General features: G+C 44.3%; 4 protein-coding genes across 6 annotated transcripts; 1 reads left to right on the forward strand and 3 right to left on the reverse strand.

The window, feature by feature from the left end:
• Positions 1 to 22: 22 nt before the first annotated feature.
• On the reverse strand, positions 23 to 2,902 carry tomm22 (translocase of outer mitochondrial membrane 22 homolog (yeast)). The gene is made up of 4 exons (XM_062474085.1): positions 2,616 to 2,902; positions 2,003 to 2,121; positions 1,541 to 1,658; positions 23 to 1,325 (listed from the first exon to the last, which is right to left on the reverse strand). The coding sequence occupies exons 1-4, from the start codon at positions 2,706 to 2,708 to the stop codon at positions 1,251 to 1,253; spliced, it is 405 nt and encodes a 134-aa protein (XP_062330069.1). The 5' UTR covers positions 2,709 to 2,902; the 3' UTR covers positions 23 to 1,250.
• Positions 2,903 to 3,008: 106 nt separating this feature from the next.
• maff (v-maf avian musculoaponeurotic fibrosarcoma oncogene homolog F) lies at positions 3,009 to 7,819 on the forward strand. 2 transcript variants are annotated; one of them, XM_062474084.1, is made up of 4 exons: positions 3,009 to 3,151; positions 3,643 to 3,689; positions 5,060 to 5,135; positions 5,357 to 7,819. In XM_062474084.1, exons 3-4 carry the CDS (start codon positions 5,103 to 5,105, stop codon positions 5,798 to 5,800), a joined length of 477 nt encoding a protein of 158 aa, XP_062330068.1. In that variant the 5' UTR covers positions 3,009 to 3,151; positions 3,643 to 3,689; positions 5,060 to 5,102; the 3' UTR covers positions 5,801 to 7,819. The 2 variants fall into 2 exon arrangements, with proteins under 2 accessions (XP_062330068.1, XP_062330067.1); XM_062474083.1 differs by lacking the exon at positions 3,009 to 3,151 and having other exon boundaries at positions 3,516 to 3,689.
• A 443-nt stretch (positions 7,820 to 8,262) lies between these two features.
• Positions 8,263 to 17,044, reverse strand: tmem184ba (transmembrane protein 184ba). Of its 2 annotated transcripts, XM_062474072.1 has the most exons (10): positions 16,640 to 17,044; positions 16,418 to 16,461; positions 14,780 to 14,995; positions 13,935 to 14,100; positions 12,202 to 12,292; positions 11,924 to 12,091; positions 11,500 to 11,669; positions 11,171 to 11,365; positions 10,762 to 10,788; positions 8,263 to 10,417 (listed from the first exon to the last, which is right to left on the reverse strand). In XM_062474072.1, exons 3-10 carry the CDS (start codon positions 14,993 to 14,995, stop codon positions 10,188 to 10,190), a joined length of 1,263 nt encoding a protein of 420 aa, XP_062330056.1. In that variant the 5' UTR covers positions 16,418 to 16,461; positions 16,640 to 17,044; the 3' UTR covers positions 8,263 to 10,187. The 2 variants fall into 2 exon arrangements, with proteins under 2 accessions (XP_062330056.1, XP_062330057.1); XM_062474073.1 differs by lacking the exon at positions 10,762 to 10,788.
• A 202-nt stretch (positions 17,045 to 17,246) lies between these two features.
• On the reverse strand, positions 17,247 to 23,219 carry csnk1e (casein kinase 1, epsilon). Its single transcript, XM_062474074.1, has 11 exons — positions 22,972 to 23,219; positions 21,757 to 21,853; positions 21,396 to 21,506; positions 21,052 to 21,200; positions 20,691 to 20,919; positions 20,226 to 20,396; positions 19,850 to 19,998; positions 19,526 to 19,724; positions 19,217 to 19,356; positions 18,947 to 19,015; positions 17,247 to 18,745 (listed from the first exon to the last, which is right to left on the reverse strand). The coding sequence occupies exons 2-10, from the start codon at positions 21,830 to 21,832 to the stop codon at positions 18,983 to 18,985; spliced, it is 1,257 nt and encodes a 418-aa protein (XP_062330058.1). The 5' UTR covers positions 21,833 to 21,853; positions 22,972 to 23,219; the 3' UTR covers positions 17,247 to 18,745; positions 18,947 to 18,982.
• Positions 23,220 to 23,584: the final 365 nt, after the last annotated feature.

Genomic DNA, 23,584 nt, shown 5'->3' on the forward strand with positions numbered 1-23,584 from the left:
AGAGATGCGAAAAGCACAATGATTTCCTTCTCCTTGATGTTTTTATTCTTGCAGTCTTGATTCTTGTTGAAAACACAGATTTGCTCCAGGAGCAGAGGTAAGATACCATACGTTCCGAAAGGGGCGACAACAAAAGTAATTGACAACATCTACTCAGGCTTGACAGGATTGTGTGCGCTATTGAGTTCAGAATTAACATCCAGTAAATTGCTGTAAGAAACTTAACAGACATTTTCTGAGGCATTTTTCTAAGGTAAGGTCAACCCCACGTGTTACAGTGCTAAATGGCAACATGTGACTGAAACATTAGCTGGGACTTAACGCTTCAGACAACGTCACATACGATTCTTTAAACTTGTACTGAAAGACTAGTGGGCTACAGGATAACCTCGCCATTTTACCATTGCATTTTATTGGACCACAATGCATGTTGGCTTGATGTATCCCTGTGCAAACATTCTCACTGAGAACGTAGATAACTCACTAGCCAACAATGACAGACATTTCAACATCCTATGGCTTAGTCCTTGGGAGGGCCATATGACCTGCTGCTCTGCTGCCTCAGTCCAGACATCAGCCATTACAGTAGGTCATTGAACCAACAAGGTCACCTCTACCTGGGTTTTCTGGGACAAAGTAAACCAGGTGTAGCAACAAAAAACAGCAGACATAAGTATCCTCCTGGAACAGCTGTGTGGTTTATGTGATAAGTTTATGCTTTTAGTGTCAGCTCTACCATGATTTTTCAAAGAGGACGTATTGACTCATATCCAAAAACAGGACACAGGAATTTAACTGTTCCAAGGCCCAAAATGTAGTTATACACCCACATGAAAACACTCATTCAGACCACACATAGAAACATAAACACACACTAACCCCTTTCAACCTCAGTAAATCATTCTTCAATAATCCAATCCAATCACCTCCCCCTATGGAACACATTTATATCGCTAAATATAAAAAATAAGTAAAAGGTCAGTGCTCAGAAGTCAGTCTCTGCAGGATGTTGAGTGAGAGAGACAGCAAATGGGGGGGGGGGGGGGGCGTTCATTAGTGCAACATCCAGGAGGTGACATCATCATTATGCTCCTCTAACCCCTTATCCCCTCAAACGTCAATCCTGGATGTTGGAATGAACACACGTGCTGACTGAATGCAGCTTCTTTTTTTCTTCTTTCCCCTCTGTCTCTCATTCTGAGCTTCCACTCTTCCTTGCTAGATTGCTTTCTGGCTGAAGGATGTCTTCATCACATTTTCCCTGGAGTGGGGGGCATCATTCCTGGCATGCCCCCAGACATCCCAGTGTTGGGTCCCAATAGAATCTGTAGGGAAATTAAACATGTATTGATTGAGTGATCTGTGAAAACCGCCAGTGCGTGCAACTATTCATGACAACTTCATTTGAGTAGCCAAAGCACATCAGAAAAACTAATTTTAAAAAACATACACAAAAATGCTAAATGACCAATAACCAAGTTCTACGAAAGTGCTAACAGCAAATGGTAGTAGTGAACTATCTTTGTAGGCCTATAGTTACCTGTCTCTGCTGCTGTAGCTGCTGCTGTTCCAGCTGTAGCCTTTCAGTCTCAAACACTACAGGAAGTACCAGGATCATGAAGGAGGTAGTGCCAACCCACAGGGCTGAGCGGGAGAAACTGGAGATGGAGCAGGAGCAAGATAGACAGATAGGACAGGTGTACAATTGAAAACACAACAGACTTGTGACAATAGACAAGATAAAGGGCAGCCCAAGTAGCCTTGGCTCAGGAACAGTTCTAGTCTATGAAAGTAACCACACATCCCAATTTCAGCTATTTTTCATTACCATACCGTAATACTAGCTTTTATCATGCGTACTCACCCAATAATAATCATAATCATGGCCAATGCCATCGTTCTAGCATGACCTAAACTACATTGTCAATGTCACAGTGGAGAGAGGTCCTGAACATGCATATTGAGGCACCTGGCCTCTAAACTTTATGGGATGCTAGTTTACCTGTACAGCTTCTTGGCTAGAGAGACTGAGCAACCAGCTGACACCTCTGCAGCAGAGCGCAGTGTGTCAGGAAACATCTCAGTCAGACCCCAAAGCCTCTCCACCAGAGTCTCGTCCAGCTAGAGGATAAATTGGAACAGTATGTAACAAATCAATAACAAATGAGGGTGGAGAGAATAGGTCTAACGAATACAAGAGAAGTTATTATTGATTAATTATTGTTATTGTCCTGCTGAATAATAAAGCCAACTTGAAGTTCACCCATTGAAAATGAAATACAGGGCATGAATGAACACGTTAATCATTATAATAAGAATAGATACACCCTATACCTATTTTTGGTTTTCCCTTGAGCTACTACCTAGCTAACACTGTAAGGAGTATAGTTACAAATCAGAAAGCTCAAGTTGTCTGGTTTGCTTGGCGAAACTGCAGTGCGGTCAATAAGCTAACTAGCTAGCCAACTAAGCTGCTTGTGTAGCTAGCTATACATCTAAAGGCAAGAGATGGCAAAGCTCATGCAAGGGATACGTAACTATACACCCATTGATAAAACAGTTTCTATGGTATAGACTGTATAGTCTACTTATGTCCTGTTGCGATTCTGAAGTACCTCTTCGTCTTCATCATCTCCTTCGATCTCGCCTGCGGGGGGCCGGGTTTCGACTGGGCCCGCAGCCGGGGATAGCTCTTCGATTCCAGCCATGGACAACTGCTTTTGCGCCGTTTATCAGCTGGTTCAGTAAGTAACACTTGGTGAACTTGAACTGCTGGAAGCACAGGTTAATTTTTTCGTATTTAATCGTGTTACGAATGTTTTTTCATCGGCTTGCATAAATGTTCGACTGTAGAGGCGTGCATTGGTCCTGCGACAATCTGAGGTCACTCGATTAGCTACATGTGCGCCGGATCACGGAACAAGGGGGTCGGTCTGTAGCTTGGAGAGCTGGAATAAAGTGCGCCGCCTATTGCACAGAATGTCTTATAGCAGCTTTCTGTTCTTTTGAGTCAACAGACATCTATTTTTTTTGGTTTATGCAAGGCACAAAACACACATCTCGGCATACCAGTTTTCACTCTTCCGCTACTTATCCGACAATATAAGATCGTAACTATTGACCAAAACTCCTAACTCCTGAGGTCAATTGGGTAAGACTTGTAAAACTTGTTTTACGAAACAAACGTAGTTACAATTGCATGTCACGAATGTCAAACCCACTTATATCCGATGTTGTGAATGCATTAATTGACCTACATTCTCTCTTGAACAGAAATGGGGAATGGTAGCACTAGCCTTTTAAACCGACAACCACCCAACTCGTATTTTATTTGTTCATAATGTTAGATATATGTTCTCTCTCGGGGTATTTTTAGTAGCAAATAAGAAAAGTCCAAGGACATGGAAAAGTTTTGGGAGGCAGGGATTCCTTGTTTACATCCTTCTAGCTAGTACGCCGTGGGGGCGGGAAGAAACCGCCCTCATTCTTTCAATCTTACGTCATTGTTACTGTGTTTTTTGTGAATGAAAGAATCCAACCTCGAGCGAACAGAGTAATTCCGGGAAAAGGCGGACTGACATTTTGTCGCTTGCCTCGCTTCAACCGAATTGTTCAACGTTACATTTTCTATTCTATCACCAGCTCAAGGATTGGGAACTGGTGTACAGCAACGATTTGGCCAAGGACAAGTGAGTAGGCAGCTAATTTGCTTTTTGAGGGTTAGCGGCAGGCTTGCTTGTAATGTAATCCATGTTGTTGGGTAATGGTAGCTAATGCTAGCTAACGTTAATGTAGTCTAGCTAGCGGGTTCGGTCTAAATATGTCAGTTACATGAGTACCTAGCGACACTTATTGTCACATTTACCAGCAACAGATGCTCACCACCTATTGCATTCAAAACATGTATTTTTGAAAACAAATTATGAAGTCGACATATTTTACAAGAATTTAATAGTATTATTTAAACCCTAGCTAAAATGGATGGCGATCTGCGCAGTTGTGATGGCTGTCTGTTTACTATCTCTAGCATGCTACACACCTAGCTTGCTCGCCAGTTCCAGTCCGTATAAGGAAATGGGCGAATTGTTTTTCAGAGCATTTATTTCATATATATTATATGATGAATATCTGATCAGATGAATGTCGGTTCTGGCAATGTGATGTATCTTGTCTCAATACGTTTCCTCGTTGCAAGGTGATCAACAGTGTAATCAATGTAGTGCTAATACACATATCAATCTAAATTGTATTTTCCAGTTTTGTGTTGACTAAAATAGTCACTTATTTACCACAATGGTTAACGTGGATACATTGTTTTGTTAATGTTTCATAGGTTAGCGATTTTGAGGAAGAAGTCAGTAGTTTATTTGGTCGCCCGACAGGGACGCTAGTTTGTGACAGCGGTATTGCTGAATCACTATGACTAGCGTTATGGAATGGTCATATCGGTTTACAACGGCGCCTCGTGGTTGGGCAGCAGTTGTTGCCTGTACTGTAACCGCCCACGCATTTCGGGAAGCGCAGTTTAAGGTCATATGGCTACACAGAGGAAGAATAATAGCTAGTACGGTCTTATGGGTACGCTGTAGGAATGTGATCCTTTTTTTGTAGCATTTTCTGTACACGTGTTGCTGCTTCTTCAGGCCTGGACAGTTTTCTTATCTCAAAACAAATGGTATGTGAGACAAAGGAAATTGTTTGAATTAGTGTAAGTAGGCCAAATTGTATTGAGTTTGAATAATTATGCCTCCAGATAGCAATACAAGGAATACAGGATATTTATTTAAGAAGAGAGATCTTCAGAGTACAGAAGTGAAAGGATAGGAGAAGTTAGGCCTGTGTCAGTGCAGAAGTTGTGGTAGGCCACACAGGGGGAACACCTGCTTTGAGCAACAGTGGGATGTGGACTCACAGTAAGGCCAGACTTCCCTTTACGGTTCCTGACAGATTGTAGAAATAGTTATGATTTAGCTGCTATCCCATCCATCCTCTACGACCAGGAATCAAACTATCAAAAGGTCTTTGTCCATGCGTGCTGATCTTTTCTCTTTTCTTCCAGACTGTATAGATCTGTGTTGACTGGTGTCAGATAAACCCAGAACATGACGTCAGAAAGATCCAGCAAAGCCCTCAAGGTAAGACTGGGGAAGTCCCAACCCTAATGATGACAAATGATAGCAACCTCCGATTTCTATAAGACAAATTGCATTGTGCTGACATTCACAATCTCTCTCCCTTTTTATATGTCCATTTATCGTCTCTGTTCCATTTCCTTTCAATGTTCTCCATACATCTAATTCCTGTAACTCCCTCTTGGCTCCCTTTTCCTTCTCCTGCCTCCTTGTCCTCGTCCCAGGTGAAGAGGGAGTGTGGGGAGAACGTCCCTGTGTTGTCGGACAGCGAGCTCATGTCTCTGTCGGTGCGGGAGCTGAACCTGCACCTGCGTGGCCTCTCCCGCGAGGAGGTCCAGAAGCTGAAGCAGCGGCGCCGCACCCTGAAGAACCGCGGCTACGCGGCCAGCTGCCGGGTGAAGCGAGTGTCCCAGAGGGAGGCCCTGGAGCAGCAGAAGAAGGAGCTGCAGAGGGAGGTGGAGAGGCTGGGGGCGGAGAACGCCGGCATGAGGAGGGAGCTGGAGGGGCTCGGGGCTCGCCTGGCCGCACTGCAGAGATTTGCCCGGGGTCTGGAGTCAGGGGGGGGCAACCTCCTGGCCACGGCCCCTCGCCTCAACACGGCCTCAGTCATCACCATCGTCAAGACCCCCCCACAGGCCCACACTCAGAGAGAGCAAGGAGGGTCCTAGGAGGAACTATTGGTGGATGAGGAGGAGGACTCCTGCTCACTGACACACACTCACACACACTCATACACGTAGAGATATGTGCTCCTATACATACACTTATTCACAGGAGAATTAGAAGAACACAAACCATCATGGCACTTATTAAAAGTTCAGCGCTCATGCATGTACAATATTGAGGCATCCTGAGAATAGGGATAGTCAGTCACATACGGATTTTAAAGCCTGGCTATTTTTCTCAAGCACACACCCAGACGGACTGTAAAACAGTAACCCCTGATGGATCTTGACTAAAGCATGGACAGTCCAAACAGAACAATGCACACACACACACACACACATTGATCCCAAGACAAAGCCAGTGCTGCCACTGGTGCCCTGATCCTGTGACTCCAGTCCACACCAGTGCTGTCTTCTCTCCAGCTCCAGCGTGGTCTCTGGTCCTTAACACACACCACCAAGGTGGACTGCTCCACTTTCGGACTCTTCCTCAGTTTCTTTCAATGCTACGCAACCACCTCACGCTCTACCCTCCTCCCTGTAATATGGATGTATTAATCCATTCGTTCATTTATATTGCGCATTCATTTCCACTTTGCATAAAAAGCAATGGATTGGTCCAAGGAATAAGGCGAGTGGTGCTACTTCAAGACTATAACAAAATTCAAAACAAGTCTAATGCCATTGCCTTCTTGTACACCAACCTAGTGTTTTCGATTGCTAAGGGGGTTGTGAACACCCAGACCTTGCCAGGGAGAAGGGCAGAGGCTGGCCTAGTCCCTAGGACGACATTACAGCTAGCATCAGTGTATTCCTGAAGCATCACTGTGCTCTCCCCTTCCTCTGACGTGTCCAATGTTGTGCTTTGCTGTGTTGCAGTCTGTCGTGGTTCCATGGGTATGTATCAAAGCTCTGGCTCCTCTAACTGTAGATGTCAGTCATAGCTGGAACATTGTTGGGGGGCCCACCCCCTCCCCACATCTCGTAGAATGCTATGTCAATGCAAGTTCTAATGATACATTCCTCTATCTGTTGTTTTTTTGTAATGTTTGTACAAGAGACGAAAATGTTGAGCGACATTTATCAGAGGTATTCTATATTTTATTTGTATTTAAGGATAGATATTACGAAAAAGCTAACGAGTGCTGTGATGTAATGTATGTTTCAGATACCTGCGTTGTTATGACTAGTTTGGGGGGGGAACCATTTTCTCATGTCTGATTATTGTACTGAGTGTGACGACGATTATAATTTTTTGGAAAATGTTTAACTGTTGTGATGAGCTGTTTAGTTATGCTAAAAGCCAATGGCCGTGTCGCTGTAAGATGACTTATGTATGCGTGTACGCCATATTTGTACTAATTTCATAGTGTGGCTTGTTGTAGGGATATTATTTTTCTATGAAGTACCAAGGTGATGATAATGATGATGGTATTGTATTATTGTTATTTATGATAAATATATTAAGTTCCCTTCTGTAATGATGAGAGTGTGAGAGTAACTCTATGGGAAGAAAGAACAGAATGGTAAAAGAAGGAGACAGGGATGGAGATGAGAGGGGTGGTGATGGTGTGAGGAAATGAGGGGATTAGGAAGTGAATGAGGAATACTTGGATTGTGAGGAAAGACAGTAGGGTAGAAGGCGGTGCTTAATTCACTTGAAAGCCTTGTAATATGTTATATTTAAGTACCCCCTAACTCCGATAGAACATCTAAAAAGGGGAACTAGACCATTGATAGAAATAGCAATATGATTTTATCTGTCAATAAAATAACACATTATATTGTGTTGATGAATACTCCCGTAACCGTAAGGTAATGTTTAGCTATTGGTATCAATGTTGCATAGCATTTATCCCCCAGTAATATCTAATGTCTCAGATTTATGTCAAATTGTGCTGGATGTTTTGTAATTCTGCAAAACGAAAATGGTCTTTGTATTTATTACATGTATTTTTTCTATGGTGAAAAATTAAGTACATTGTCTATTTTATATATTAATTAATAAATGATTAAATGTTGTATATATTGTACATAAAATGGTGTGGTTTTCATGCATGCATTTATAAAATATTGGCCACTTAAACTTATGCACAAAGAATTCTGTTGGAATCCAGTTGGAAGGTAGATGTAGAGTCTGGATGACACCTCGCTAAGACAGGCCTTCCTAGTTTGGGGATTTATATTATAAGAAAGTAGAAAAGGGAACCAAAACTGTGTGTGTGTGTTGGAACATAAACAAAGATTGAATGTATATGTTAAAAATAGGCAACATGTTCATGACAGTAAATCAGTAAATGCATTATTAGTCATCAGACAAGAAACCCAGCTCAGTTTTTCCCTCCTCAATGTATATTTATTTTCCTGGTTTTACTGATGCAGCAGTAACACTGGTCATAAGGCTCAATAAAATGTAGTTCCCTAAACCACCCACAATAACCTGAAAACAATGAAAGGAGACAACATCAGAACAAAACTAAATATATTTATTTTCTTCACCTGTATATGTATTTGTTTGAACATCATTTTGAAGTCAAATAGAAGCATAATAAGAGAAGCTTTATAACAAAATACAATGAGCTGGAACAAAGAACTTTGTCAAAATAAAAAAGTACAGTTTTCATTGAGCTGCAGTACAAAACTAAGCCGTATTGCATCAATTCAATTAGATTAATATTACTTAAGATGTCTGTATGATGTAAAACCATATTTACAACTTTCTTAGTCCTTAGTGGACATGTACATCTAATAATAAAATAAATGTACATCCTGAAGAGAGAGAACAAAAGAGAAGACCACAAAATCCAATGGTTTTTAGCACTGTGACCTCATAATGAAACTCAGAGAATCTTGAAGCAGCATCCCAGACTATGATTCAGGATGAGAGAGAACAGCTTTATGCTGGAGTGGAAAAGTGTTCAGGTCTTAATGAAGCACCCAGAATATATGCGTAAAAGCAGCAGATTGGCTGATTTGCTCTGACTGAATAAGGGGAAGACAGGCATTAACTCAAGCAGCCTCTGTACTGTACAGGAAACATCTAGAAGGACGGGAGTAAAGACTGTGTTGAGACAATGCATTCCATCTACTGACTTGGTACAAGCATGTCTGGTTTGATAAAGACAACTGTGTGTGTGGGTGTGTTCAAATCCAGGCTGACGTTCATGGTTGCTCTCTGGTGGTGGGATAGAGCATGACATGCAATGACTCACCGTTGCACTGTAAGGACAGATTGACTCACACAAATGACTTAAAATCGAAGCTATCCAAACATTTACTAGTTCTCCTAATTTAGTCAAGACTGAATCTCTGGAGCCATTACATAGCATGTTACTCCAAAAAAAACATGTTATCTATGATATAATCCCAGTCATAACCTGAGTGATTGTGAAATATACCAGAAATAAACCTGTTTCAAACTACAGTTTCCTCCTGACCAAATGTATCCAAAACAGAAGAGACCTATATTCCTTTCTAGAAGGAGCTGTGTTCATAGAGGACTATGGTGTTGTCCCCTCTAGAGCTAACCTTGATAGTCCTCCAGTGGAGGTTTGCTCCACAAAGAGAGACAAACTCCGGAGCTAGCTCTAATCCCTACCATACAAATAATGCCCCTATTACACTGGTATAATCCAGACTACTGCGTTGCTCGCCCTCCCACTTGCACCCTATGGGCTGTGGGCAGATTTCTCTTAATCTATAATCTGATCAAGTGCGGTCTATCCACCACTCCACTCATAAACCCGCCCTCCCCTCCCCCACACAGCCTTCAGTTGCCCTCGATGAATCACAGACAACAACAACAACATCCACGCAGATGCTCTACTAGTGCCTCGCCCTACTGAACCACTCATTCCCTCTTTCTCCTTCTCCCTTTCGTGTCTCTCTCTTCCTATTTCTCCTTCATATCGTCCCTTTGCTACAAACTGTAAACACTGCCGCCATGGAAATCTTAAGGGGGTTAGGCAAGCCTCAGACAAGCTGCAAGCCTCAGACAAGCTGCAAGCCTCAGACAAGCTGCAAGCCTCAGACAAGCTGCAAGCTTGAATTTGAGATTAAATACCATCCTGAGATACAGAAGGACTTTATTTATTTAGGATTTTAAAAATATTTTCCTGGGGATGATAGCAGAAATGCTCTCAAGACCTGAAAATTTAGAGTTCCACCTCAGAAAATCCCTATGAAAAGTCCCTATGACTATGGCCTCAAACTAGACAGCAAGCACAAGTTCTCATGAGTTCCTAGACAAGTGTAAACATTATGCATGTTGACAAGTGTATATATGTGTATGTGTGTACTTGTGTGCATACCTTTGTGCTTGTGTTTGTGCACTTCTGTGTGTGTGTGTATTTATGGATGAATGAGAGCGTTAAAATGTGTCTAGTGCTCTCTAGAACTCATCATCTGAGCTGAGCAGCTGAGTCTTCTCTGTGTCCCCTCGGCCGCTGAGTGTGCTCTGGGTGCGAGATATGGGCGGAGCCGCACCCTGCTCCAGAGTGGCCTGCTGGGTATACTGCTGGTAGGCCGGGGAGAAGTTATGGATGGCATCCTGGACCATGTCCCCTGGGTTCATGGTCTCCTTCAGGCTGCTGGAGATGCTCTTCATGGGGGCGCAGCGACCTGGGGGAGAGAGGGATGGAAGTAGGGGGAGAAGAGAAGAGGAGGTAGAGTAGGGAGGAGAGATCAAGAGGATACAGCATTTAAGAGCTATAGACCAAGCATAGCATTAAACAACACACCAAATAGTAAATGAGCAACTCAAAAAGTATGACTGCAGGAAATCCTTTAAAACAGACTAACTAAACTCAAACTAAAAACTTCATTCACTGATGGATGACAGGTTTGTTAACAGGATATAAACACATAGACACAGAACCAGACAAAGGCAGGGAGCAGAAACGAGAATACAATAAAGAGACAGATCAGGGTCCATCTAGAGAGAAGAGAATCCAAGGTGGACCTACCATCCTCTCCATAGGTAGGAATAGGTCCTTTAGAGTGCAGCAGAGAGAGAAAGGGAAAGAGAGTGAGAGATAAAGGGAGTGATAGTGAAGTAGGATGCATAACGGTAAAGAGGGAAGAAAAAATTAAATAGTTTGTAAGGAAGTGTACAGGACGATGTGAAACATTTCGAATATTGCCAATATTTGTGCATTTTCATGTTCCAAATTCTTCATAACTTTGGGGAAGTATGTATATCTAGTTCTAAAGAAATGGAGCTCTGTCTCCACCTCTCCCAGTGAAAATGACCACTCCACTACCTCTCCCCATCACCATCTTCATTCAACCCACTTCAACCCCCCCCCCTTCTCCCAATCCCCCCATTCCTCCCCCTTTTATTCCAACACCCAACGTTCCTCCACCTCTCCTTACCTTGTGCGTCCAGCCTCTTGTCCATGTAGACCGTGTAGGTGAAGGCGTGTCTCAGGGCGAGCGAAGCAAAGAACATCTCGATGCAGATGATGAAGTTCTGGTAGCCTGCGGCCACGGTCCCCTCTCCGACCGTCACCTGGGCCGAGCTGATCTTGGGGATGGCCCCACACTTCTCCAGGATGGCCAGCAGCATGCCTGACAGAACACACACAGGTACGGCATCAGAGTGGAGAACAACCAGCCAGACTGATTTGTTTCCCTATAAAGAGGCTGCACAGTGTCCGTCTGGCGTCACATATCATGTGCAAGAGCTGGCAAGTGTGGCTCACCCTGCCAGAAGGAGAGGAAGATGACCGACTTGACCATGAGGAACTTGAGCATGGGACTGTAGGGGCTGAGCAGGTCTTTGGTAGCGAAGTAGAACAGGAACAGGGCGTAGAGAGACAGGCTGACTGAGATGTTGTAAACGATGGTCACGTACAGGTACCCGCTAGCCACACTGAGGAGAGCCACAGACACACAGGTGTTGACACAGACAGGTAGGACTGCATCAGTGATGATGGACAGTGGGTAGCATGGCTCACAGTAATGGATATTGGTGTTATACATATATATGTTTTACATAATCAACCATGAGACCATAGAGGAATTAGGCTAAATAATGCTCGGGCATTATGAAAATGTAGTTTTGGGGACGGATTTACATTTCCTTTTAAACATACTAACATAAGTAACATAAGTGTGTAAACGTACTTGAAGTCTCCGTCCCGGTACTTCCCGAAAGCCTGCAGGAGGACAGTGATGGCGGCCATAAGGGGTTTGACCACGCAGAATTGCAGCGTTGCCTGCTTGCAGAAACGCAGGAAGCCGATACTGTAGCTCCGCCCCCACAGACAGCACGTCCCGTACACACAACTAGACCTGGGAGGAGGGAGGGGTAGAGGTCACATAAGACAAGTCACATAACAGAAACACATACACACAAACTCCAAAGTGCAAAACACACCCAGCTGACAGTGTGGGAGACCTACTCGATGGGCTTTCCTCTGATCTCAGCCATGATGGCACTCTCTCCTCCCAGGTACTCATAGCAAAGGCTGAGGAAGTTGTAGATCACAAATGCTGTGGAGGAGCACACATATATACACACACACACACACCATTTTAAAAATGTGTGAAAGGAAAGGATGCTGCATAAACCCAAAATGGAAAGAGTTTCATCACAAAATGTTATCTTCACTATAAGAAAACCTTTGAACTGTACATTTGAAAGTGTTTTTTGGGAAAATATTACAAATGGTGGAATATTTTAAACAGTAACAACCTATTACAGAGACAATAGTTACATTTACATTTTATAAATGTACGTATTATGGAATTCCAAAGATCTGAAAGTCTGTGAATCAAACTAGTGTCATGCTTTGGAAAAAAACACTTAAAAACAGCATATAACCAGACCACATAACCCGACCACCCACAGTGCACAAGACTGACTTCCTGTGTAGGGTGATGACACACACACAGAAGAGTGCTCAATTTCCTGAACATTGTTATGTACCTGATTATCCAAATTCCAGATCTATGACGTTAAGAGATATGTATCATGAGGAGCCTTGAGTATAAGGCTGCTCTCTCTCTCTCTCTCTCTCTCTCTCTCTCTCTCTCTCTCTCTCTCTCTCTCTCTCTCTCTCTCTCTCTCCCACCCACACATACACGCACACACAGACAAAGTGGGACAGCAGCTGTGAGAGCAGATTCATGTCCCTGGGCCTGTGGGTGGTGTGTGAAATGTCATGTCTATACAAGGGGATCTATACAGTGGCAAGTGGCATGGTGACTTTGCAGAGGGTGTGTGTCTACCTCTCTGTGTGTCATGGCTGTGTGTTTTGGAGTATAGTGTGTGTGTGTGTGTGTTTGTCTGTACAGCAAAATCTATGACCCCCGCAGTACTGCTCTCAGCTGCTCAGCAGTTCTGTGAGGGGGTGCTGGTGTGCAGTACATCAGTCAAGTATGGGACTGCAGTGTGTGCATGTCTGTCTATATTTAGTCCTGATGCCCAGGAGGTGTTCCCATGTTTCAACCAGATCCAAGCTGCAGCACTGGCATTAGTCCCTCTGTCATCTCTCTCTCACTTTCTCACTATCTCTCTCTCTCTCTCCTAACCCCTTGCGAAATATTTACCAATTCAGCTCAACACAGTCACTATCCATCACAATAACAGCATATCTCACACACCAGTGCTCAGTCCTCTGTCCAATTCAGCTGGCAGCACCCGTGTGTGTATGTTTATCTCTGAGCTGTTTTTCACTTCCTCTGGGACCCTACAGGGTGGCTGCTGTTGCCATGCCAACACAACCAGTCGATGCTAGGTTGAGCCCAGAGTCAGTTAGTTTATAAATCAGTTTACTCTCCAGTAAGTTTGGTAGAGAGCACATCATTAGGAAAGCATAGCAGGGTTGCTATGCAACAGGTTCTCACTTTGCAAAGATGTAGTCTTGGCGGAGAATTACAAGAGAGAGAGAGAGAGAGAGAGAGAGAGAGAGAGAGAGAGAGAGAGAGAGAGAGAGAGAGAGAGAGAGAGAGAGAGAGAGAGAGAGAGAGAGAGAGAGAGAGAGAGAGAGAGAGAGAGAGAGAGAGAGAGAGAGAGAGAGAGAGAGAGAGAGAGAGAGAGAAAGAGAGAGAAAAAGAGAAGGGAGAGAGTGGGTGGACAAAAAGAAGACAGGACCCCCCCCTCCAACAATTCCCCTCCCCCACCTCTCCTCACCCTCATAACAGTCCCTGACAGTGTCAAAGTAGACGTAATACTGGTCGTTGGTGAAGAAGAGGAGGCTGAGCCAGGAGTCGAAGGCGTAGATGGGCACGATGAAGAGGATCCTGACGATGTGTCTCTGCTCGTTAGGAGAGCTGTAGAAACGCAGGTGCATGTAGATCTGGGAGAGGAGGGGGGGGGGGGGTGAGAGGCAGGGGGCATTTATTGATCCATCTGAAGGGAAGGTACACATTTCTATTGATTTTCCATTCCACACCACAAAAGCAACAGTCTTCCCTGTAGCACCAGCATCACTGGAAGAACACACTAGACTGTGAGTTCTGAATCATCATCATCATCATCATCACTATCCTGGGTTCAGTTCCTCCAGCAAAACAAATAGCCACCACCTGACCATGAATCTTATGGTGCAATAGAGTAGTCCAGAAAGTTGATGATGTGTGTGTGTGTGTACAATGATGTGTTTATGCTCAACTGAGAGCGTGTGCTGTTGCCAGGCAACCTTTTCTCTATGAGGGAGCTGCTGTGTGTCATTGCAGAGTCACCTCACCTGGACCTTGTCTCATGTTCCCCCCACAGAGAGACCGGCCCTGGTGACTAGACTCCTTCTGACTAACACACAGACAATCTCTGATGTCTGACACCTCAACAGAGACATCATGTGGTTCATGTGTCGTTAACAACAGAACACAAAAGTATTTGTGTTCCTCCTCCCATTCTGTGTATTACTTGGTATTATTTTGACTTTGTTATTGATATTGACCTGCTATATGTGTCGGTAGTTAAATGTAATATTAGCTGGTACATGTACAATATCGTCCAATGGTGCAGCGTATTACCTGGTGACAGGTGAACAGCAGGGCTGTCCAGACAAAGAACCCGGACACAGCCTGGGCCGCGGTGCTCATGAGGAAGATGGGCTGGTCTTGGGTGAGCAGCGGGGCCTTGGGGAACCAGGAGATGTTGGGACCCAGGGGGGCCGCAGTGGGGAGGGGGCCGGGGGCCACACCCAGGGGCTCTGTGAGGGGCACGTCTCGCTTCCACAGCTGGCTCATCTGGAGATATATATATATATATATATATATATATATAGAGAGAGAGAGAGAGAGAGAGAGAGAGAGAGAGAGAGAGAGAGAGAGGAGAGAGGAGAGAGGGAATCTTACTTTTGCCAGGTCCTGTCCTGTAGGACTTAGAAACTAGAGCATTGATCAGGAAGAGGACTCAACAGTAAATCATTCCCCATATATACTGATCATCTAATCTGTGCCGTATAAGCGCAGAGATAAGAGAAATATGTCTTTGTATATGTCTGTCTGCGTATGTAGGTCTGCTTGAAACAGGCAAACACAGCCGAGTTATCCCCTCTTCCATTGTTTATTTCCCTGACTTCATCTACATGTCATACTCTATTCAAAGACAAACAAGCAGAGCAAAGGAGAAAGAACAGCACGTTTCTGTAATGCTAGTTGTGTCACAGTGGGATCAGTTAGAATGCCATACTACAGGAGGGGTGATTGTTGTTGTTGACAGACTGACATGAAGCCAGAAAGAGCTCAGAAGAGTCCTTGACATTACTAAAGGAGACTGGGAAAATAACAGCACACGCACACACACACGCACACACACATGCACAGATATATCCATCTGCTATAATCAACCTGCTATGATTCGTTGTACCATTTTTTATTAAATAAAATGATAGTGTATGAGATAGAAAGAGAAAGAAAAAGAGGGAGACTGAAAGAGAGAGAGAGAGAGAGAGAGAGAGAGAGAGAGAGAGAGAGAGAGAGAGAGAGAGAGAGAGGACAACAGGAAGGGAGGACAAGCTCACATTGACCTGTTATGGCTCAGCTTCCTCTGCGTAGCAACCATAAGTCATATTAACACATCACACAGGCAGCTCAGGCTAAGCTGGCAGAAACAATTAAAACACACAAACACGAACAACACACATCCAATTAAATGATTTGATGATGGATGGAATTATTTGAATGGATGCTGTTTTCTACAGACTGTGTTGACTATGTAATATAATATGTGTTTTATTAGATGACAGTAATACCTGTGTTTGACGGGGGTTACGTGTATTAGTTTGCAGGTGATCAGTACAACAACATGCAGAATAGGACTGAATGCATCAGGGTGTTGACAAAGGCAAAAAGGCAGTCTGTAACACACACAGACACACATACATGCACACACACCCTGGAATGATGTGGCTGCAGAATAAAAGGTGTGTGTAAAAGAGGAGGGGCCACGTGAAGAAGCAGTTGAGGAAGAAAGAGGCAGTGTGTGTTGGTCATCATTATAAAGTGATGAATGGGTCATAGCCAGCAGAGATTAGTTCATTTGGTTGGCAAAAATCATATAATGATATGGAAGTTCATCCACGTATAACACAATTACCATTACGAGCATTTTATCTCTAGAGCATGATTGTGACTCTGATTTCAAACAATAACAACACTTTCATTTACCTTCACGTTGATAGAGCTCAAGTAAACTGGAATCAGAGAGATATCTAGAAAACAGAAATTACGTAAATAAATGGGCAGTTAGAAAATGTTTCAAATAAAATTATGACATGGCTATTTTCTGATATATCATTTATATATTACTTCTAGTGTGTTGCTGGCTAATTTTGAAGTGCCCACTGTCCACACTGTTGTTCACTCATGCGCACTTTTTGATCCTCTCACCTTGAATCTGTGGATGTGTCCAAAACACACCTACGTTGGATAGAGCAATCGAACACCACAAATAAAACAGAAACGGCCTTAATTCCTCAAAGCTGCCGTTGGTTCACGACCATCCATGTTTAACTCCCAGTGCGTCGGTTTGACTGGAAATCTCTGCGCCTGAATTCAGGAGTTCAATCCCGTTAAACAAATCTCACTTCGAAAGTTTGAGTATCATTTTTTGGATTGTTGTGTCTTTTCTTCATTCCATTATTAACTGTGTTATCAATCCATGCGTATAAAATATATGTTTTTCAAAGGAGAGCAAACTGTCATTCCTTTCTCTCCTCTCCGTGTGTCGGCTCTTTGCCAATTGCCACACAAACGCAATCCCCTCGGATTACAGTAGCTCAACTCGCTCGGGCCATTTCGTGGTTATAGCCGAATGACATGTAGCCTAGTGTTGTTTCCACCAATCGCAGGCAAGGAGCACTGACGACCAGGAAGTAGAAGGGACCGTACAGTGCGCATGCTTGATGAGAAAGTTCACCTTTTTCCATCACAATCTCACTATTTCTCAATAAACGTAATTTCGTACACACACTCTCAACACAACAATGGGACATTTTAAGTTGTGCATATTTTTATTGATTCATAAAATATACACAAGTATCCTGTTCGAAGCATGGTAAAGAAATATACAAGTGCATACAGTACACAGCCATATCCCACCAATTAGATCCATTTATAACAATCTACCCATAAACCAGCTCCACCACTAAACCTCCGGAGGCTTACACAGCACCCCTAACACCCACATTATCGGACCTAGTACAGGTTGGCTTTCAACACAAATGCATTCTATATTTACACCATATTTGTAAAACTGTTTTGGTGTTCAATTTGTTTAACTCAAACCACTCTGCATCTGCTTCTCACTGCTATATCTTCCATAGTGTTAAATAGGGACGATAAGGCTTGGTCACTTTGCCAGTAAAGGCAAAATAGCAAACACCGAAAGAGAGAGTATGGGTGATAGCCCATCTCTCTATATCCTTTAGTTTCCAGCTGTTGTAGTTCTTTGTTGACTCATGCTTCGTTCACAGAACTGAACCCTGCCAAACTAAACTGAGTTGTACTGGGCCTGACTTGGTTCTGCTTTCACTAATAGCTGGAGCTACATTGGACAGGACGGATACTATGAGAAGAAATGATCTGGGCCAGTACAGCACAGCATTGATCAGTATGTAGAATACTAGGAAAATTTACATTCACCAGTCTGTGACTTAAACCAAGTGAATGACAAACTAACAACAAGACAACAAGACACTGATACAACCCCACCTCACCCCGCCAGGCAGGTCGGTTGAAAAAAGTCTTTCACATTCAGTCACTTCATTTCCATAACTTAACTCCGCCTTTACTTTTCTTCTACCCCTTTTCACACACCACTCTTTTTTTCTATTTTTCTATTTGTCCTACACCTATTATTCTCAACTGCAACTTTAAATAACTCTGTATCTATTGATGATGATTCTGTTTAGTATTACATTATACATTTTTACTTATTGGCTTAAAATAAACAGAGTCTATCACCATTAACTTTAAGTACAGTAGCTCCCAGATTCTGTAAAGTCATCTGACACGTCTTTAAACCAACACGTGCCTAAATAACAACACCTCCGCTATGTAAACAGCTCGAATAATCAAAGTTTAGTCCTTTTTGCACTTACAGGTGCTGTTTTTGCACGTTTGTTCAGCTTCATAATAGATAGAGCTTGACTAGTCAAACCAACCATGTAACCAGTCAATGAGAGTGAAGGAGGGCACGGTCAGAAGGAGTCACATGCCCTTGTGGTGGCCTGTGATTAGTAGAAGCCTGGTCAAAGCTCTGACTTGAGTATGTCCTTCAGTCTTCAGTTTTCCCTCTCTTCCTTTCTTTAACCCCTCCCTGGATAGCAATGGACACACAGGATACTGGACAGGCACACTCGTTCACACTTTCACTCCTTTCTTTCATCTAACCCTTTTGTTCCTTCTATTATCTTTCTCTTTCATTCAATCACGTTGTATGTTTCGATCCAAGTGTTTCAAGTTCTTGAGGGTTCATTGGATACCCTGCAGAGGCTGCGAAACAAAACAGATTAGAAAGAAGATTAGAAACAAGAAGACGTGTATCTGTTATACATCTTTCTCACACAAATAAACTGCAGTGTCACCGCGTCACTAACCCACAGATAAACATCTGTACTAGGGCATAGAGATGTGCAGACAGTGGTTGGTTTGCAAGTGCAGTGTGGTGTGGGTGGTGGTCAGTTGTGTCCATACCTGCGAGGAGCATCCAGCAGACCAGACAGGACAGGCTCACTTCCCCAGGTGTTCAAATGGCACACTGACCTGCAAAGGAGGAAGGAGTGGAGGAGGAGGTGGGTGAGGGGTAGACAAGAAGTAGGTAGGGGGAAAGGGGGGGAAGAGGGGGTGGGGGAGAGGGGGGAATGCAAGAACACAAGCATCAGCAAACCTTTCTCAATATATGTGTGTAAGAAGTAGATCGTGGTCATAGTTGTTTTCGATGGTTTATTAAGCAAGTCTGACCACCTGTGATGTGGCGATACGTGACTGGTCAAGGCGGGCAGTGATGTCAGAGGAGGAGACATTGGCAGGGGCACCACGATGGAGCCTCATGGCCACCTTCCTCTCTCGTTCTGCACGAGACACAGCCTGCGGGGACCTGTTACCTACACACACACACACACACACAAAGAAGCACACACATGCAGGCAGGGTACAAACACACAACCTTGTGAATGCTCAGTTGTCAAATTGTCAATGAAAGGGTCTTATTCATACAACCCCAGGACTTCCAGAAAAAACCCAAACAGTCCCTTCCTGTTCTGTAAGACTCACCTGACTGTTGCACTCTGGAGGCAGGGTTAGAGGCGGCAGCTTCTGGGCCGTTCCTCACTCTGTTGGCTGCAGGGGGGTTGGGTCCTGGGGGCAGGGCTCGGGCTGCACCCCCTCTCTGACCGCCCCCTCCAATCCTCTCATCCCCTTCCTTTCCCTCCCTCCGCTCTCTCTCTCCTTCCTCGGCTGTTCTACTGGCCCCCTGAAGCAGAGAGAAACATTAACATGGATTCTAGACTTCCTTGTGGCACCAAGGTGATCTTAATGTGATTATAGTGAGCAATTTGGGGGGGATGAATAAACAAGAACTTCAAAAGGAAGACTCACAAACTTGAGCATGTTCCAGTCAAAGACGTAGTCGTAGGAGAAGCCCTGCCTGTGGAACAGGTTCCTGAAGAGCTGCCGCAGGTACGAGTAGTCGGGCTTGTCGTCGAACCGTAGAGAGCGACAGAAGTTCAGGTAGGTGGAGAACTCAGCTAAGAGAGAGAGAGGGAAGATAAAGAGGGGACAGACAAATAGAGAGTCACACAACTGGGGAAGAACTCACATACTCTGACACACACTACCAGTGGACCAACCGAACACAAACTTTCAACATAGACAATGCGCTGTACGTCCTACTTGGAGAAGTTGTGGGTCATGGACAAAATAAGGTTCAGTGTTGTTTCTAAAAGATAACCCTCATTCCCTTCCATTTACTCACAGGAGTAGCCCTTGCAGAGCACCTCAATGGGCGTGGACATCTTCTTCTCGCTGATGCGTTCGTACTTCTGCCTCTTGGTGGCGGCCTTGAGGCCCTGCCAGGGCAGAGAGCCCAGGTTGAAGTACATGAGGACGTAGCCCAGAGACTCCAGGTCGTCACGCCGTGACTGCTCTGGAGGGCGGAGGGGGGATGTGGGAAGGTGGTGGTTGGGGGGGAGAGGGTGGAGAAGAGGGAGGACAGGAGTTTAGAGAAGGAGAGGAGGGCAGACCAGAGGAGAGGAAAGGAGAGGAGGAGAGATGAGGGTCAATACTAGTGTGAGGACTACTGCAGTCCTTCTGGGGATCAAGTCCTGATCAATACAGACGCAATCACATACAATCTATTGACTTCTCTTGGTGAAGACACAACTACCAATGAAAGGGTTGAACAACACACAAACACACACACACAGACAATGAGTTTTACCGATGCCCAGGTGTGTGTTGATGGAGGCATAGCGGGCGGTGCCGGTCAGGTTCTTGTTCTCCCGGTAGGGGATGTGCTGGTGTGTGCGGGCGTCGCGGTACTTCTTGGCCAGGCCAAAGTCGATGATGTAGACCAGGTTGCCCTTCTTGCCCAGCCCCATCAGGAAGTTGTCCGGCTTCACGTCACGGTGGATGAAGTTCTTGGAGTGAATGTACTCGATCCTGCTGATCTGGTGGGGTGGGGGAGGGGGGAGTGGAGGAAGAGAGCTTCAGAGATGATGTCACAGTTATCAACAGTGATGTCAAAGCTCAACAGAAGCGTGTGCACACACACACACACACACACAGGTGAGTCTGCGTACCATCTGGTCAGCCAGCAGCAGGACGGTCTTGAGGCTGAACTTGCGGGAGCAGAAGTTGAAGAGGTCCTCCAGACTGGGCCCCAGCAGCTCCATCACCATCACGTTGTAGTCCCCCTCCGCTCCACACCACTTGATGGTAGGGATGCCCACTGCTCACACACACACACAAACATATATAAACATACACACAAGTCGTTTTAAAGTATTCTCCTTCCACCTCACCATATTGGATACCAACTAAAGAAGAGGGGGGAACCAGGTAGAGGAGAGAAAGAAAGGAGGATAGGGTAGATGAAGGACAGGTAGGAAGGCAGAGGGAGGGGGATGACATGCTTGCTTCTCACCTCCTCCCTGCATCATCTTGTAGAACTTGCTCTCGATGTGAAGCTGGGGGTGCTTGGTCTTCACACACTCCAGCTTGATGGCCACTTCCTCCCCAGTGGCAATGTTGGCACCTGGCAAGCAGACACACATGTAACACCATGTCCTGTTGTCATCAATACAATTCAGTTCCCTTTAATATGATTCTTTAATTTAATTGGATTCTCTCATTGATATCTCCCTATGGAATATATGGTACATACAATCACAAATCTATGGCACAGGTACTCCTGGACACACCTCCACTCACTATAGTGATGTGTGAGAAACGGCACAATAGTAATCCAAAACAACAACAGCAAAAGCAACTAAAAGAAGCCTTACCCAGGTAAATATCTCCAAAGGACCCGCTGCCTATCTTCCTCCCAAGACGATACTTGTTCCCGACCCTCAACTCCATGGCTTCTGATTTCACAACCCACTGGGTGGGTCAAGAAACACACACACACAACTTTCATCAATCACACCAGCAATCAACGGAGCAGAAGCACAGGCTGAACTACCAGCTGAGACGATGGGAGAGGGATCCACAAGACAGCTTACAAAAGAAAAGATGGAGTTATAGCTAGAAGGGAGGCTGGAGGGGGGGGGGGTTAAAAGAGAAGAAGTAATCATGGGGACTCAGTGTGATTCAATGTGAGGAGGAAATGTGAACACAAGTTTCAGTTCAACTTTGCCTGAAATCTAGATGGATTTCCCCACCAATAAACTACATTAGCTGCACACAGGGAGATGGCAAGAGCAGGGGAAAACGGCATAAATCTGGAATAATTTATTCACCACTTTGAACCGATCCACATTTATCACGCTCCCTCCCACATCAAAGCAAACAAGTTAATATACAAACATTCTGCATAGTCTCACAATTCAAATGTTTAATTCTCTGAAAGTTTTCATCCAATCAATGATGAAAAAGGTCGTTTTCAGAAAAATATTCTGTAATGTGAGATCAGACTAATTTACATTCTCTCCGTATACAAATGTTTTAAGGTAAAATGAGTCATATAATGAGATATTTCCAAATATATGGAGCTATATGGAACTGTCCTGTGTGAATATACACTTGAATGCTAATGAGTGTATAATAGGCCTACCAGTGTTTCTAAACCCATATGTATTGTCATGATTAGGACAGAGCTCGTGACTGGCCGTCCAGGCTAGGTCACACAGCCTACTACAGGATTCAGGCTGCTGTTATAAAATCGAGTCCCACTATTGTTGCCAGGTTTGATTATCATGCCAGGCACAACGTCACCTTTCATAGAAGAGCTTTGGGGCAGAAGGGTTATGTCTGATCGAGAAAAGGGCAGATTACGAAATACAACCTATGTAAGCTAATGAAGAAAAAAAAAAAAAAAGATTATGACGATCAAGCTGCTTGTCTGTTGTCAGAATTTGCAGAGTAACCGCACCCCTGAGTCGGGACCTTTAGGAGAATTTATGACTGCCCCATTCAGAATCTATTTAATTCCTTCCCCAGTCAGCTGCAAACACCAAACCTATACGACCCCCATCTCAGACACACAATTCCTTCCTCACCCGATAATGCCAAGATCCTCGGGGACGCGGCTACGGTGATGTTGAAAGGGGTCGTCGCTACTCAAACAGGACCATGGACAGCGAAAGACGGACGCGGCTTTTGACGGCTCATCACTCTATCTCCAGTTGACCCTAATAAAAAGCCACTCTTGCTGCAAAGTCTGCTGCACTGCGAATTATTTTTTTCTGGAGAAATACTCAGAAATCTCCCTCTCCCGTCTCTGCTACACCATTGACAATATCAATGATGTCATCCACATACGATCGAAGTGCCCGGATTGCCTTAAAGACAACGCGCAGCTGCGGTGATGGAATGATATAGGCCACTGAGAGTTGTGGTTAAATGATGTCGTTATTGTGTCTGCGCTGTGATCCTATCCTTGGAGTGTAAAGAGGTGGTTTGAATTGTTCGTCCTTTTATTGTACACTGGATACTTATTTGATTCGAAGCCTGTAGTAACATGCAAGTGAGCGCTGCTTTTTGCTCTGCACTAGCAACTTGAGGGTTAGTTTGATGCATAGCATAGGCCTTAACAATCCTTGTCTGATGCATTGCATCTTAAGACCCTCACAACAGAAGTATACTGCTGTTATATGAAATTCCCTTGCGACC

Source organism: Osmerus eperlanus, chromosome 12, assembly GCF_963692335.1.
Source record: "Osmerus eperlanus chromosome 12, fOsmEpe2.1, whole genome shotgun sequence".
Taxonomy (NCBI): domain Eukaryota; kingdom Metazoa; phylum Chordata; class Actinopteri; order Osmeriformes; family Osmeridae; genus Osmerus; species Osmerus eperlanus.

Coding starts and splice junctions, on each gene's coding strand:
- tomm22 (XM_062474085.1), bottom strand. CDS start 2,708: ATGGCTGGAATCGAAGAGCTATCCCCGGCTGCGGGCCCAGTCGAAACC. Junction 2,122..2,615: donor GAGATGATGAAGACGAAGAG/GTACTTCAGAAT, acceptor TTTATCCTCTAG/CTGGACGAGACTCTGGTGGA. Junction 1,659..2,002: donor CTAGCCAAGAAGCTGTACAG/GTAAACTAGCAT, acceptor CTCCATCTCCAG/TTTCTCCCGCTCAGCCCTGT.
- maff (XM_062474084.1), top strand. CDS start 5,103: ATGACGTCAGAAAGATCCAGCAAAGCCCTCAAG. Junction 5,136..5,356: donor GATCCAGCAAAGCCCTCAAG/GTAAGACTGGGG, acceptor TCCTCGTCCCAG/GTGAAGAGGGAGTGTGGGGA.
- tmem184ba (XM_062474072.1), bottom strand. CDS start 14,995: ATGAGCCAGCTGTGGAAGCGAGACGTGCCCCTCACAGAGCCCCTGGGT. Junction 11,670..11,923: donor TACCGGGACGGAGACTTCAA/GTACGTTTACAC, acceptor GGCTCTCCTCAG/TGTGGCTAGCGGGTACCTGT. Junction 10,789..11,170: donor CAAGAGGCTGGACGCACAAG/GTAAGGAGAGGT, acceptor TGCACTCTAAAG/GACCTATTCCTACCTATGGA.
- csnk1e (XM_062474074.1), bottom strand. CDS start 21,832: ATGGAGTTGAGGGTCGGGAACAAGTATCGTCTTGGGAGGAAGATAGGC. Junction 19,725..19,849: donor ACTGGAACATGCTCAAGTTT/GTGAGTCTTCCT, acceptor TCTCTGCTTCAG/GGGGCCAGTAGAACAGCCGA. Junction 19,357..19,525: donor CTCCAGAGTGCAACAGTCAG/GTGAGTCTTACA, acceptor GTGTGTGTGTAG/GTAACAGGTCCCCGCAGGCT.